This window comes from Falco naumanni, chromosome 6, assembly GCF_017639655.2.
Source record: "Falco naumanni isolate bFalNau1 chromosome 6, bFalNau1.pat, whole genome shotgun sequence".
Lineage (NCBI taxonomy): Eukaryota > Metazoa > Chordata > Aves > Falconiformes > Falconidae > Falco > Falco naumanni.
The window spans coordinates 81,225,618-81,242,586 of record NC_054059.1 but is presented as its reverse complement, the minus strand read 5'-3'; the positions used below and the strand labels follow the sequence as shown (position 1 = coordinate 81,242,586).

General features: G+C 40.5%; 1 protein-coding gene across 1 annotated transcript; it reads left to right on the top strand.

The window, feature by feature from the left end:
- Nucleotides 1-6,108: 6,108 nt before the first annotated feature.
- Nucleotides 6,109-16,889, top strand: LOC121090512 (cytochrome P450 2K6-like). The gene is made up of 9 exons (XM_040599125.1): nt 6,109-6,493; nt 8,293-8,455; nt 9,018-9,167; nt 9,460-9,620; nt 10,447-10,620; nt 11,187-11,328; nt 12,041-12,225; nt 12,428-12,569; nt 14,336-16,889. The coding sequence occupies exons 1-9, from the start codon at nt 6,308-6,310 to the stop codon at nt 14,521-14,523; spliced, it is 1,491 nt and encodes a 496-aa protein (XP_040455059.1). The 5' UTR covers nt 6,109-6,307; the 3' UTR covers nt 14,524-16,889.
- Nucleotides 16,890-16,969: the final 80 nt, after the last annotated feature.

Sequence of the window (16,969 nt, the reverse complement as noted above, 5' to 3'; positions counted from 1 at the left end):
GCTATTGTTTTCAGGAAATTCTTTGCTTCCTTTTTGACAAAGAAGGACCCTAGAAGTAGGGCCTGTAGCAATAGGACAAGAGGCCTGTAGCAACAAGACAGATAGTTTTAAACTGAAAGAGGGTATATTCAGACTAGATATAAGAATTTATTTTTTTTCTTTACAGTAAGGGTGCTGAGACACTGACGCAGGCTGCCCAGAGCAGCTGTAAATGCCCCATCCCTGGAAACATTCAAAGCCAGATTGGACAGGGCTGGGAGCAACTTGACTTAGTAGAAAGTGTCCCTGCCCATGGCATGGTGGTGGGATTAGATGGCTTTTAAAAGTCCCTTTCCACCCAAATAATTCTGTGATTCTAAGCCTAGCTTAGCCTGGGAAACTATATTTTAGAGATGGCTGAAACCATGTAAGGAGTATATGACTTTAACAACTGGAAAAAGGATTACAAATGCATCTGTGAAAAACACTTTAATAGGTTCATTCTGTTGTTCACAATACTTAAAAACTAGTGAATAATACAGAAAAAGTAGTAGGACCATTAAAATATAAAAAATATGTTGTAAAAAGATAAAAAAAGAAATGGGACCAGAAGCGACCTCTTGCACAAGGTGGTGCACAGACGTGACTAAACCCCCACGTGAAGTTAAGCTAAAATAACAGGATGCCAGAAATTACAAATCATTATATGAGAAAATTGCAGAGTAAGACAGGAAACAATCCAACCCTCTGATAAGAATTACAGAAAAACGCACAAAAAATGTGTTATATGAGTTACATAAGAGGCCTAATAGCACAGATAATTGCAAGGGAGAATTGGGGACCTTATGGGGAGCATAACCCTGAAAGGCCAGCAGTGCCCCTGTAAGCACAGCTGAAATACCAGCTTCAGGTATGGATGTAGCAAATCTGAGATCAAACAAAATTTAGTTAGTAGTGGGCAAAGCTGGGGAAGGCAAAGAAATAGGAAAAGGGACAATGAGGCACAGAAAACAACCTGCAATGAGGTCTGTGTGGGGTTTCTGTCAGGCAGTCCTGAAATATATTGCTGCAGCTTAAAGCAAGATCTTATTTTGATCATCCATACATGTTTGATTTCCTCCTGTGGTCTCCACCCTGCTATGGTGGAGGGTTGCTGATCATGCACAGCCCAAAACTCATCCATTCTCTATGGTCAGAAGTTTTAGACCAGTGCCTTGGCTCAAGACATGAATCCAGGCCTCAGACTTTTTCCACCCTGTATGAAAAGATTGGACACAGTTTCCCAGCATTTTTCAGGCTATCCTTCACCCCTCATAGAGAATCTATGCAACAGATGATGCACAAAGATGTCCATGGTGGTGTCATCAGGAAATGAAACACAGCAATTCTCATACAGATAACCTTTGTTTAACCAGAGCTTTATGCATCACTTTCTTTTAAACATGACTGTGCCCTTGAAGCACATGGTTTCCCTTAAGTTTCTTTACCCTAACCACTCACCTCCATAATTCTGATGTCAGTGCCATTTGTTTTTTTTGTCTTAGGGTGTCATCTTTGGCTGATTATTTCCAGAGTAATCAAAGCTTTGAGTACCCTGAGTCAGCAGAGCTTTGTACATATGTGCAACTTGTGTGATATGTTATTGGACATTATGGAAAGGTGCCCAGTCTTACAGAAGCTTAAAATGTTTTGTCAAGAACCCTTTTGCACATCAATGAGGGAGCTATACATTGGCAGCCAAGGAAAGAGAGAAGTTAAATGAAACACGTGGTGGAGGCTGAGCTTTGAGGATGGGACTGAAAAGTAAACCAAAGTACAACTACTCTAAATTTGAAGTTCATGGTGACTAGCATTTTTCTTTCTCAAGGACAGCCAATGCTTTGTCCTCTCCAACAACCACTGACCACTCTTTCTGACCTTTGTTCTCAGCCTGACTTGTTTTTACGTTAAAAAATATGAATCTTATTTAAGCGAGTAAAAATTAAATCAGTACTGACATTTGTTAAGCTGTGCATAAAAGTACCTGAAAAAGATGAGTTAAATGGCAGCTACTGTGTGTAACTTTCAACTTGAAGTTAGATTCCACCATAAAGATGCTGAAAGCTCTTTCTTAGATTTCTGTCAGTCTCAGAAGAAACCTTAGGAGACTGTTCATATTTTCCAAATCAGTAGCATGTCAGAGGTTAGGTCAGCTACGCTTTGAAAGGTATTTTCTGTATCCGTTCCTAATCAGAAAAGAGATATCTTTGTCTCTAAGTGTCAAACTGACAGAAGCCACTCAGATTGGTGGTTTTCAATCTAAAAACTTCAAATTTAGTGTTTTTAAGGTTGCGTATCTTTTTAAAAAGATATTAAATACAGATAGATTAAATTTTAAGGAAATAAAATAAAGGATTAGGACTTAAAGAAATAAAAAGTTTCATCTTAATATTCTTTCCTTTTATTAGCAATTATTTCTAATTCAAACTCAACATAGGTCAAGTTTACTGACACTCAGCCCTTTTCCAGAACACCAGTGGATGTTCATAACTTTGAAGACCATCTTACAGATACATAGTACTACCTCTTTCAGAGCAATATCTTTGTATTTCATTAATGAAGGGTAATTTTATTTTAAAGCTAGTTACTGAATATTTGCCCACAAAATTTCTTAACATTTGTATTCAAACCTGTTGCTGATTAAATGCATGAACTAATGATCAGATGACCAATTGTATTGATTTGATATTTCTTGGAGATGTACAGTCTTCTTTCTCACTGGGATCAACTTGTTAACAAAGTGTGGTGGGTTGACCTTGGCTGGATGCCAGGTGCCCACCAAGATGCTCTAGCACTCCCCTCCTCATTAGAAATGTGAAGGAGAAAATAAGATGGAAAAAAAAGCACTTGTGGGTCAAGATAAAGACAGGTTATTGAAGCAATAGCAAAAGTTGTACATGTGAAAGTGAAGGAAAACAAAAGATGTTATTCTCTACTTCCCATCAGCAGGTGATGTTCGGGCACTTCCTGGGAAGCAGGGCTGCCCTACTTGTAGCACTTGCTCCAGAAGACAAACACAGTAAATAACGGATGCCTCCCATTCCTCCTCCTTTCTCTTAGCTTTTATATCTGAACAGACATCATATGGTATGGAATATCCCTTTGGTCACTTTGGGTCAGCTGTCCTGGCTAAGTCCCCTCCCAAGATTTTGCCCACCCCCAGCCTGTTGGTGGTGGTGGTGTGGGGGGAAGGTTGGTGAGACAGCCTTGGTGCTGTGGGAGCACTGCACAGCAGCAGTCAAACCACTGGTGTGATATCCCCACCTTTCCAGCCCCCAATAAAAGCACAGCACTGTGAGGGCTGCTATGGGGCTCAGCCAGACCAAATACACAAAGTATATATGGTGAGGTTATTGCCAAAAAAAATTGCGAAAATTACTAGCCTCCTGCAGAAGTTCACCTTTCACGCTCCCCTAGAAGTTTTCATCCCAGACCTAGACCTCTTTCCCTCCATTGGGTTTTCCATCCACCCATAGTCTTGTAAGGTCTACACTGGAACTTTGCTCAGATGTATTTCTGACTGACAAAAAATACATACATTCAGTAAAAAAACATATGAACAGTCCACTGCCACATATGTGTCCCTACACCCTATGTATCTTCTCATCAAGCAAACAGGCCAGGGATCAGCCTCCGATACTGCACAGGTCACATACCCACACAATGACACTTTCTCCTCCCTGACCTCCAAGGCAGACCTTGGTTCTTTACACATTCCTCCAAGTACACAGAGATGCATACGAATACAAGTACAACCTACTGCAAGAAAATGATAGATATTATCCAGTATTGAAATACTGTGCAAGCATGTTGAAAAGTATCAGGGGAGTTCCTATATTTGGAACTAAGAACTGATTTACTTCAGAATAGTAAACATGAGATCCACTGAACTCTTAAACAAAACCAACTTTCTCACTTTAGAAACAAACTGTCTCCAGCATTGTCTTCAAAGGTACAGAGATGCTTACTTTATTATGAGGGCACAGCTAAAGTGACCAGAGCCCCCAGTTTTCCAGTGAATTTGGCCAATGACCCTTATGTCTGCATCCATTTGGAGTATTTGTTTCTTGAGTTCATGTTAGGCAAGGAGAATTGGGACAGTGCAAATGATGAGTCCGGCTCACTGACATGACTAAGCACCACAGAGTTTTCTCCTCTTCCTAAAAGAACCTGGCCAAGTTCTCCTCATGCATCATGTAAAGCACCATAAAGCAGCAAAGAATTTGACTGTCATAGATTTAACAGACACTTTAGAAACAACTTACATGTTTTTTTTTATCCACCCTGCTTCTTGCCTCTGCTGCATCCGGATTCTTTCTTCTCTAGGCTCCTCTTCCAGCCAGCCTGTCCTCATCCAGGGACCCTTCTTCTCCCAAGGCCTCTCCTTGTCTTTCCTACATCTGAGGTGCTCTCTCTCACCTCCCTTTGCTTCTTACAGGTCCCTCTTCACACAGCGCCCCTCTGCTATACCCCTTAGAGCTGTTTAACTACTCAGCAGGAACCAGCCACAGCTGCACCTTATCTACACCAGCCAACCCCCCACCCCTGAAGCCAGCCCACAGCTGTATATTATCACTGCTAATTAACCCAGCTTCATTCCTCTATAATTCTTCTAAAATTCCTTTACAGTGCTCCAGCAGGAGCTGAGCAAACCAGTCCTGTGACACCTTTTAGGCCTCTTCATTTCTTTCTCATATGCATTTGCTGTAGCTTTTTAGTCAAAAGAACAAGCTGTCTTAGTCACAAGAAGTCTTCTTAAGACTTCAGTAAAGTTTTTGATACTATCTTCCATGAGATCCTCATAGACAAGTTGTTAATGTGTGGGCTGGATAAGGTGGATTGAAAACTTGCTCAAAAGCCAGTAGTGATCAGTGGTATGAAGTCCATTTGCAGGCCGGTAACTAACAGGGTGCCTCAGGGGTCAATACTGCGTCCAGTCTTCATTAATAATCTAGATGATGGGGCAAGTTTTCTGATGGCACCAAACTGGGAGGGGTGGCTGACACAGCAGAAGGTTGTGCCATTGTGCCACTATCTAGAAGTACTTCAGTAGGCTGGAGAAATGGGCTGACAGGAACTCATGAAGTTCAACAAGGAGAAGTGCAAAGTCCTGCACCTGGGGAGGAACAGCATCAGGTACCAGTACATGCTAGGGGCCACCCACTCAGAAAGCAGTTTGACAGGAAAAGACCTGGGTATCCTGGTGGACACCACGTTGAACATGAGGCAACAGCATGTCGTTGCTGCAAAGAAGGCTGTTGGTATCCTGGACTGCATTAGGAGGAGTGTTGATCGAGGGAGGTGATCCTTCCCCTCTACTCAGTGCTCATGAGGCCACACCTGGAATGCTGTGTCCGGTTCTGGGCTCCCAGGTGCAAAAGAGATATGGACATACTGGAGAGAGTCCGGCAAAGGACCACAAAGTTGCTGAAGGGATTGGAGCACCTATTATATGAGGAAACACTGAAAGATCGGGGACCGTTTAGTCTAGTGGAGAGAAGGCTCAGGGAGATCCTATCAGTATGTATAAACACCTGGAGGAAGGGTATGCAGAAGACTTAGCCAAGCTCTTTTCAGTGGTATCCAGTGACAGGACAAGAGGCAATGGGCACAAACTGAAACACAGGAGGTTCCTTCTGAACATCAGGAAACACTTTCTTACAATCAGAGTGACCGAGCACTGGTGCAGGTTGCCGAGAGATGTTGTGGAGTGTCCTTCCTTGGAGGCAGTCAGTAGCTGGACATAGTCCAGGGCAGCTGTCTCTCAGTGGCCCTGCTTGAGCAAGGGCGTTGGACTAGATGACTTTCAGAGGTCCTTTCCAACCTTAACCATTCTGTGATTCTGTGATTTGAAATTCCTAATGAATTCAATGGAAGCAAAGTTATACCAGTTCCTAAGTGCTTTAAAAAACAAGAAACCTTTGTGCACTAATCGCTTGGGCATCGGCATTCTGATTTCAGTTCCCAGCATATCAAGGCTGTGCCTGTGCTAATGACGAAAATATAGCTAATCAGTAACCTGAAGAGCATGCAGAATGTATGACTTTAATAGCAAGCACCAGGCTGATGACCTGTGGTTCTCCATGTTCTTGGACTTTCACACTTGGACAGTGAGCTACACTCTCACCCAGTCACGCATGCTTGGCTAGGAAACTTTTACCTGCCTCTGTACCGTACTGAGGATTCATAAGCAAGCACACAAATTTCACGGGAAATTTTTGCAAGGACTGAGATCTAGAGTCCACGCTTTCCCTTTTCTCTTCTGCAGCAAATACTTGGCTGAATAGACATGGGCTGGAGCAGCTACACTTCCATTGGTTTAGTGCTCATCCTAATTTTTCTGTCAGTTTTGAAAATGGGAGGTTTCTGGAACAACCACCGGAGAAAGAATTTTCCCCCAGGACCAAGAGCATTACCTATAATTGGAAATCTGCACTTGTTTGATTTGAAGAGACCCTACAGGACTTACCTACAGGTAGTCATTATTTTTTCTGTTGGTACCATAATTGCACATATCACCAAGCCCCATAGTCCAAGATGTCAGAGAGTTTTTACTATTGTACGTGTTGCATTCACAGATGATCCTTAGCGAAGGACAGGAGACGGTTATTTGAGCAGAAGACTTTGAATGTAGCAAGATTTGTTCTTTACTGTAATACTTGCTCCATTCAGCTTCACGCATCTAGGTTTCAGCCTTAAACTCAAATTAATAACAAGTGCTCACTTTATTTTTGTGGTCATTTTGAGGAAAAGGTAACTGAATAAGGAGTGATTTTGACATGTGGTCTGACTCCCTCCACCTGCCAGTGATTGATGTGCCTGGGGTTGTGGCTTCCTGCCTTCACCAATTCAGCAGCCCTTCTCATGTCCCTTTCCTCCTTTCTTCCCCAAAAGCTGAGATAACTATATATCCTTTATATTCAGGGCCAACAGTTGCCAGAAAATGCAGCAAAGATCTAAGCAAAACAAAGTAATAAATCTTGCAAGGCTTTTTTCTAGTGCTTTCTTTCCTAGTTTATTGTAGGACTTTGCTGATTTTGAGTCAGAAGACTTCTATGAACCTGCTCCTTTCTTAGAGTTCTTTCTATGTAGACATTGAAATTACACGTCCTCCTTGCTGACGATTTTAAAAGGGGTATTTGCACCTACACATCAGTATGTATGTTACATCCACAAATCAAAAAAAAAAAAAAAAAAGATCAGATGCATTATCCAGAAAATCTCTATAGCTATACAAAGCAACCTAAGCTTGGTGGCAAAAGCAAGCTCCATCTCTTTTCAGGCCAGCAGAACCAACATGTCTCTGCTGTAATTCAGTGAATCTAATGGAGGAGGTTTGTTCTCTGACTTGAGCTTAGCTCAAGGTATGATATTGACACATACATAATGTATCAATGCAACTGGAGACCATATGCTCATCCCGAGCATCACCATTGCAAGCACTGGAAAATCTTTACTGGAGAACAGAAGCAATTATATTCTGCCACAGCTACAGCAGCCTGTATCACCATCAAAGGAGCTACTCCGAATTCAGACACGTGTCACTGCTGCTGTGTTATGTCATATAGTTGGCTGGACTTGCTTACCAGTTGCTGAACATTTTGCATACCAATGCTAAATAGCTGTCTTCTGTTCCTCTGGGCAAACACACTGGAAAATAAGTGCAGTCAGGAAATAATCCTCCTATTGTCAAGAGAATCAGGAACGTTGAGTTATATGAAAATAAATCTGCGTGTACAAGTTAAAAAGGTACCAGCTTAGGCTAAACGTTGTGTCTCAGACAGATTCATGTTGGATGTAGTCATGTATAAAAAGTGAGAATTTACCTAATGCTAGATCCTTGTGCAGAAAAAAACATGTTTTTTTTATACAATAATAGTAATAAAAGTTTGAACAGATTTATCCTGCAAACAGAAGCAGCACATTAAGAACGAGATCAGTGTGCACACATAAGTCAAAGTTTGAATTTACAGGGGTTCTAGAGGGAAGACAGAGCTGTCAGCACAATCCTTGACTGACGTGGGGTTTCGGCTGTTACCATTTCTGCTCTGTTTAACACAACATGACTCCACTCCTGACTGTGCCATTTAGTCATCAGCCATCATAATGGCTGGCACATTCACATTATTTAAATCAATTCTCTTTCACTGTGCTTAGGAAATCATTTAACATTTTAGTAACTTAGAGATCAGACAGTAAAATAAGCATCACTGAAAGGGTGGTGAATTTCTTCAGCTGTAAAAGCTGTAAATCACTGTCATCTTCTTCTGACAGCTGTCAAAAATATATGGTCCGGTCTTCAGTGTTCAGATGGGGCAAAGGAAAATAGTAGTGATTTCTGGGTATGAGGCGGTGAAGGAAGCTCTCATAAACAAGGCAGATGCATTTGCAGAGAGACCCAAAATTCCAATCTTTGAAGATCTGACCAAAGGAAATGGTAAGTTGGTTTTATTTTTCCTTCCCATCCTGATTTATTCAAAAAAAGGGTTTTTTCCTACAGATGGAGCAGAAGCTGGCACATGGCTTTAGATCAAAGACCATATAAATGGCACTGGAAATTGAGAGCAATTTTGTTGACTTTAGTGTATTTATTCATGACATGTTAAGATGCTACCTAATTTTTAAAGACATTTGTGCCTAGTCAGGTTTCTCCTGCAATCATCAGATATGTAAGATCTCAGTTCAGTTCCAATTCCAGAGTATCAGCAGTTTAAACCTGAATTTCCAACACCCTCTTTCTTTCAGTGACAAGTGTCTCTCAGGATATATGTTCTTCTGAAGATTTGATCAAAAACCTTTTAAATAGTTTATCCTCCCTTTTTTGTGCAATAAATCTATTGTTGAGGCTTGAAAATATTTAAGGGAAAGTTGTTTCTTTCCTCAGCCAGGAGGTAATTTAGCTTGTTTTAAAAGTGACTACTACTAAATATCTACATTATATGTCTGCAGATTAGTTATTTAAAATTTTCTGCCACCTTGAAATGTTCTCTTTGTGTCAGGGATTGTTTTTGCTCATGGTGATAACTGGAAGGTGATGCGAAGATTTACTCTCACAACTTTACGAAACTTTGGAATGGGAAAAAAGGCCATTGAGGACCGCATTGTGGAGGAGTACGGGTACCTGGCAGATACCATTGAGTCACAAAAAGGTGGGTAGATGATTCATTCTTCAAACTTCTAAGGTTTTGATCAAGTGCCCAGAGGCTTGAGAGTATTCCTTTCAAGTTCAGACCTTTTTAAGACATTTACTTCAGGCTGAATCAATTTGATGAATTGGGCTCCTCTGGCATTTTTGTGTCTTGGCGTGGTATTCTAGCATTGAATGATAACCAACAATAGCAATCGATCATAAAAAATAAATAGTAATAATTAGTATTACATTTACATTTACAAATTACATCTCTTGCCACAATGTAATACATTCTTTTGTTCACTGTATAGGAAAACCCTTTGAAGCTAGTAAAATAATTAATGCGGCAGTTGCTAACATAATTGTGTCGATATTACTTGGAAACCGATTTGACTACAAAGACTCCAGATTTGTGAGACTTCTGAATTTGATCAATGAAAACATGAGGCTTGCTGGGAAGCCTTTGGTTACGGTAATGACAAAAAAATATTCTGTTGCTGTTCCGCTGCATGCAATAGGAACATAGTAATGCTGGTAGTCAGTTGTTTCTATTAAGCAGAAAAATCCAAGACTCTGAGACATAACAGGTTTACAAACACTTCCTGGGGAAAAAAAAGAAGCTTGAGAGAGAGTCTGGGAATCTTGAAGCCAACAGTCAAACCCTCAGTCTCTCAAAAACATACTTAAGCTGTAGTCTGAAAAGTACTATATCTGGACTGAAAAGGTTGGATCGTGTAGTGCATGAACAGCAAGACCAGTATTCCCCCAAAAACATGGTTCACATGCATAAAGTGACCAGGCAAACCAGTACACTCTCAGAAAACAGGGCAGGGAGAAGCTATAGAGTATATGGTCTGCCTGTATGAGGAGCCCTGAAATATCTCAATGAGTAATAAATACTCTCTGATACTTGCATGTAATAACGGACACCAGATTCACTTCTGTTCCTTTAGGCTTTGAGACAGAAGAAAAAAGTTAGACGAAGAGCTGGCTAAAGCTACAAAATTTGCTGGCCAACATTCCCATCTCCCTGTGGCAAGTTGCAGGTGTCTGACATTTGACGTTGTACACTATACCTGCAAATTAGTAATTTGGAGCTGGGAGTTTTCCACGTATTCAGTGGTCCTTGGATTTTCTACCATGAATTCATCCAGTCACTTTTTCTTGTTCTAAAGAACAAAACATTAATGTTAAGTCTTTATCTTTGTATTTGCAAAATGGGCACAATATTATTAATGTGTTTCTACAGTGTTTTCAGACCTCTGGCTGGTAAATTCTAACATCTTTCACTCTTGTAGATTTACAATATCTTCCCTTACCTTGGATTCCTCCTAAGAGCTAACAAGACTCTCCTTCGAAACAGAGATGAATTGCATGCTTATGTACAAAACACTTTCATAGAACATCTCAAAAACCTGGACAAAAATGATCAAAGAAGTTTTATTGATGCTTTCCTGGTTAAACAGCAGGAGGTAATTGAATCTGTTCTCATTTATTCCAACTTTTATGGTTATATGAAGGCATTTACCATTTCCTTTCAGTCCATATTTCTTTAGGGAATCTATATTTGACAGAACACATACAACAAACTGGTAGAGTTGAACTAATCTTTCACTGTGTTGCAGTTCCAACACCTTTTAATCAGCAAAATTTTACCCTTATTTAAGGGTTTGTTCAGACTGTATCAATACATTTACAGAGGCTGCATCTTTTTACCTGCACCCTCTGTTGTTCCACCCCCTCTGGCTCTTTCAAAACCAGAATGCATTACAGAACAAAAGCACTACTGGGGCTTTACTGCTGTCCTGGTTTGGGGTCTCTGATACACCTGGGTTACCTTCTTCACAGAGAAACCAGTAAAGGCAGAGATCAGCAAAACAAAACCTGTCAACACTCTTCTCAAAGTACAAGCCCAAAGCTGTTCTTTGTCTTTCACATTTAAAATATAGGATTTATTTCTTCATAAATGTTTAGCTATGTAAATTGCATTTCCACATGGAAAGCTTTAAGTTTTCATCCTTTCATCCACTTCTTTCAGGAGAAATCCACTACCAATCAGTATTTCCATAATGACAACTTGCTAAGCTTGGTGAGCAATTTGTTTACTGCTGGTATTGAAACAATTTCCACCACGCTAAACTGGAGCTTCCTGCTGATGCTAAAGTATCCTGAAATTCAGAGTAAGTGGGTTTATGACATATGCCTTTACACTCAGTGCATTAGGAACTAAATGGAAACCTGGAGGCTCAACATGTCAGTTAATACACTAAGGTACAAAAAGCTAAGATTTCCAGCTAATTATTGCCCAGGAATCACTGTGACCTGTGGTTCAGATCCAGTGAGGGGCATGCTAGTTAGCCTACCAGTAGATTATAAACAGAGTTTGTGTGGGCCAGGTCTTTTGGTCAGTAAAATCTCATCAATTAAAAAGAAGAGAGCTGTCCTGTGTTGGCCAATGAAATTGGTCCAGGCTTCCCTCAGAAACAGGCTGTTAATAAACCAAAGGCCTGTGCAGATGTTAAATGGACTGTACCAAGTCTTTCAATAGCTGAGAAGATTCAGGGAACTGCTCTTTGTCTGACATGTCCATTCCAGTCTATGGTACAGGGTTGTTAGGAGTCAAGTCGGGTTTTTGAGATACCTCTTGGTCAGAGCAAGAAACTTTGGGCAGAAGAGAGGGCAGAAAAATACAAATCTTTAGGTTTCTAACTGTTAAAGAAATAATCAAACTCTGCAGTTCTGTCCACCTCCTATGACTCCTGAAAGGAAAAAGGTTTGGGGGGGAATTTATGGTTTTCAATCCAGGTCTTTTATAAATTAGATCAGTAAAGCACAATAAGTTTCAGGGATGCATGAGTCCTTTATCTTACTTATACTTGCTTCTTCCCTCAGGAAAGGTCCAAGAAGAGATAGAGCAAGTGATAGGGTCAAAACCGCCAAGGATCGAGCATCAAACTCAGATGCCATACACAGATGCGGTCATCCATGAAATTCAGAGGTTCGCTAATATCCTGCCATTGGATTTACCTCATGAGACTGCTGCAGACGTCACTCTCAAAGGCTATTTCATTCCCAAGGTAAGGTGGCTACGGGATTGTTTCTTTGCGCATTTCTCCTTTCTCAAACCTCGTTAATGTGATAAACATGAACTGCCTAATGAAGTCACATCACAGCAGTTAGAACAATCCTTTTCTCCAGGCTGAAAATCTTGAAGTCTTACTGCCATTACTGCCACCACAGTATTTTCCTACAAATTAATTCCCCTTTTGTATTTTGCAGGGAACTTACATCATCCCCTTACTGACCTCTGTCCTGCAAGACAAATCACAGTGGGAGAAACCAGACATGTTCTATCCTGAGCACTTTCTTGACATCAATGGAAAATTTGTGAAGAAAAATGCTTTCATGCCTTTTTCAGCAGGTGCCTTCTCTTTTCAATTTACTCCCCTTGCAAGTAGAAATCTTAGAAAACAGCTACTTGTACCAGTGTTGGCTTTTGTTTGTTACTGGCCTTCACACTGTTGTTTTCATGGGATCATTTCACAACCTGTATTTCAGAGATGTCTCAGGGCATACCTCTGGTAAGGGTGCTCACAACTGTCCTGTGATTCCTCCAGCCTTTGGGTGTTATGGATTTCTCAGTATTCAACTACTATATATGAAAAATTGTAGCACCTTTTTAAATATGAGGGAGGTTTTCAGCAAATTCCATGATGGGTTAGATAACACATTTCTGCATTATAATCTGTAGCCCACAACTGCTCCACAGCCTGGGTTTCTTTGTCTCTGGCTCTCACCATACCCAGCTGCACACAAAGTATGCAGGAAAGGTGGCTTCTGCGTCTTCCCTGGGAAAAAAACAAGTTTTGGTTTTGCACATCCCTTTTAAACAGTCACAGATAATATTAGCTGGGATCAAGACTTCATACACTGCGCCAATAAAGAGGAGTTGCCTTATATAAAACCATAAATTCTGTTTAAAATCAAAGGACAGAAGGGGGTTGTCTTTTGAGGCTTCCACAGAGCATGACATTCACCTAAGCTTCCACACCTGCACCATTTCCCAAACCATGGGAGACTGGGGCCCCTATGATGACTGCTACTTCTCCAACATTCCTCCTGCTTTGCAGGCTTTGTCATTGCTCCGTTAAGTTCCTATATGTCAGTTTCTGGCTAATTTGTCTATCATATTCACAACACTCTGCATTTTTTATAGACCCTATTTGTGTATTTTTAACTCTGCATGATATTTGAATGCGGCTTTTTCTTGTCATGCTCGCCACCCAACACATAGTAAATATTTACTTTTTATTCATAGAAGGATTTATGATACTTCCAATCCACACACCTTCTTTTTCAGATGCAAGTGTAGGTGTCCTGGCTGAAAGCACATCCAGGGAGTGTCGGGTCTGGGCGTTCCCTAGAGGGTTTATTTCATAGCACAGCCATGCAATAGCTCTTAATTTTCCATTTTCTGTTATACAGGGAAGGTAAAGGCAAGTCTTAGTTCAGGTTTTTATTAGTTCTGGCCTTGAATCATCATGCTCTGATTAAAGCAGTTTACAAGCTGCTGAATTTGACCAGGACTGAGAAAAATTTATATATACAGTGTTTTTGAAGAAAGGCTTATGTTAGGGTCTCTGTAGATATCTCCAGCACCTTCCTCCTGAGTCCCACTCTAGCCAGCCTTTGCGAGTCTCCACGGTCTTTTCTGACACATTTTAACATAACAAACTGCCTGTGACTAGATTAATAGAGCCAAAATCTAGACTAACCAGCCAAATTTGGTCTGGGATCCAAAAATTGAACCAAGTGGAGGAAAAATCTGAATATGAAGGCAAATACAAATTTTATTCAAAATTGGCATTAAGGAGTTCAGATTGCATTTCCATACATTTCTCCCAACATGCAAGCATTGAGATAAAGGAAAAGAAAAAAATCACCAGGTAGTTTTGTTATCATTCCTCTGAAGACCGAGTATCCTGTATCTCAGATGATTCTTGTACTGAATAGACTTTTAATAGCTACTATGTTCTTTATTCATAGCTAGAATATGACATTTCAAGTGTTCTGGATTCCTGCTGATCTTCCTCAGAATAAATGCTGTTCAGAGGTTTTCATTTCTTCCAACTATTGAAGAAACAGCTCCCAATGACTCTCTTATGGCTGTTCTGCATTTCGTTCCAGGGCGGAGGATATGTGCCGGTGAGACTCTTGCCAAAATGGAGCTCTTCCTTTTCTTCACCAGCCTCCTGCAGAGGTTCACCTTCCACCCTCCCCCTGGAGTTTCCATCTCAGACCTGGACCTCAGCCCTGCTATTTCGTTTAACGTCACTCCCAAACCCTATAAAATGTGTGCTGTAACACGTCCCTAGAGCTATAATCAGCATCAATTAGTTTCAAAAATGTTTAAATTACTTTTTCTTGATACCTGCCTTCTTAATTCCTTGGCCAAAATAATTCACCTTGCATCTTAATGGAGTTTCCCAGTACTTCTAAAGCAAAGTGGTGTTCTTTTATTTTTGATCTGTTGGGGGAGGGCAGAGGTGGACCTGAAGTGTGGACTAATTGATGGCTCATGGATTAACCCATTAGATCACCTAATCTGGGCTAAGTAATACAGACCCTCAGCTTCCACATTGTTACTTGGATTTTCACTTGCTAATGTGTGTTTGTTGAAAACATATCCCCCAGCAACACTCCCAAGTCCCGGTTTATCCAAAGAGACACATGGACCATGAAGCTGTGCCTAGTTTGCACTGTCCTGCTTAAAGATCAGCACTGCAGAGCTTATCACTCTCTGGTGGACATGGGTTGTTCAGAGCTTCAGGTTTTCAGAACAGAAGGGCTGCATGGTCTTGGCACACAGATGGGTTTGAAGCTGGGCTACATAGACCAGTGTTCCCCAATACCTCATTGCAGCTTCTCCCCTTGGCTCTTCTCCCTAACAGTTTCCCTCTTCAGGAGCGTTCAGTCTCTTCCTCTGCCTGGGCAGTAATCAATGCTGACTCTCTGTGGTATGCCTTAATGCTAGGCTTTTCTTAGGTTGGCTATTTTACTTGGCACTAGAAGGACAATGTTCCCCGTCCTGCCATTTCTCCTGAGAGCAGGTGCTGAAGCAAGACACTTCTTCCTTCTTCTCAAAGGAGACACTCCTCTAAACATTCCCTTTCATTCAATCTCATTCCCTTGGTTTGGGGTGTTTCATAGCAACACTTCTGCATATGCCTTTGTCTGCGTAGGCAAACCAGATTCCAATTATTAGGCTGTAAATAATTAAATAATCGTGGGGAAATTCAATCCACTTTAGAATTGATACACAGAGCACAATTCAACTGCTTTAACCGCAAGCCTCTAGCACCATTTTAGATACCTTCAGATCTTTTACTTAGGCTTCAGCTGCCAGGCTGGGGGGACAGGTCCGGTGCCACATAAGCCCTGTTGCATATTTCAGATAATGTAGATATTTCAAACACCTGTGAGTGTTCAAATGCAGACTGCTAGATATAAAGTAATGATTAAAGACTCAAAAGTGAAATTAATATGAGAATCCAAAAATTGTGTGAGTGGTTTTTATGTTCAGGGACAAATTTGCCCTCCTCTTGAATTCTTCTGATGTAACACTTTCCTTTTAATTTTAAGGAATTTTTTTACAAAGAAGTAGTAAGCTTCTCATTTAGATATGTTTATTTTAGTTTCTAGATTCACAAAGGGGTTGGATGAAAAGAAAGTTTCAAACTTCCAGAGGCAAAGACTTAAAATTCGTGTCCTCCTACTTTCCAATCCAGGTAACAGAGCAGGTGCAGGTGAAAACCTTCCCAACATGGAGCTTTTTCTGTTCTTTACAAGGGTCCTGCAGAAGTTCATGTTCTTTCATTCCCCTGGAGCATCCATTTCAGGTCTGAACACAGTAAGATGCGCTAGACTTTTAGTAGGTTTTTTTTAGGATCTGGTCTAAGACTTGATAGTCTTTTTTTTGCTAATACATAAATCCACACACTCCTGTGACCACGGAGGATGGTACAGGTGTAATGGTGACAGAAGCCTATTTTTTTTCACTTTTCGCAAAAATATATAGATGTCTCTAAATCAGTCCTTCGGCCTGGCTATTTTAAATAATACAGTTTTGTCCACTTCCAGTAGAGGACAGACCATAACAGCAATGCCAAAGGATGGTTAAAACTTGCTAAATATTAGAATATTGCTGCATATCTTCATGGTGCTTATTGAGCTCTGTATCCTCAAGTTGTTATCTTCTCTGAAGTGCCAACTGTGCTACTACATATCCTCATCATTTTGCATCTCAGAGGGAACAACTTTAAAAAAAATCAGAGCTGCGCTGGAAGTTGTAGTACTCCAGATCCTCACAGCCTCTCTTGTTATTCAACCGAGGGCTCCCATGAGAAAAGCTAAAGTAACTTGCAGGACATTTCCATTGCAGCTTTATATGTGTCTGTCTTCTGAGCTGTTTGCACTTGGAGAAGGTGACTTTTTTTATCAGTTAGCAAATATCTGTGAAAATTACAATTTATTTAGCTTTACCAGGAATAATAATAATAAAAATAATTAATTCTCTGGCCCTGAATTTTAAACATTAAAAACATTTATGAAACTATAGGGGTGTTCCACTGAAGACAAGGTTTGAAAAAGGGAATCACCGTAGAAAAGATACTAAAGTTGATGATGATGTTTCATTCGCTGAAGCTGTTCTTTCTGATATCATTAAAGTACTCAAAACAAATCAGATGTTTCCATTTCTTGCTCCTATTAACCTTGAAACAAACCACATTTATTTATAAGTAAAGATTATGAAGCCATAGA

Coding starts and splice junctions, on each gene's coding strand:
- LOC121090512 (XM_040599125.1), top strand. CDS start 6,308: ATGGGCTGGAGCAGCTACACTTCCATTGGTTTAGTGCTCATCCTAATT. Junction 8,456..9,017: donor AGATCTGACCAAAGGAAATG/GTAAGTTGGTTT, acceptor TCTTTGTGTCAG/GGATTGTTTTTGCTCATGGT. Junction 12,226..12,427: donor AAGGCTATTTCATTCCCAAG/GTAAGGTGGCTA, acceptor TGTATTTTGCAG/GGAACTTACATCATCCCCTT.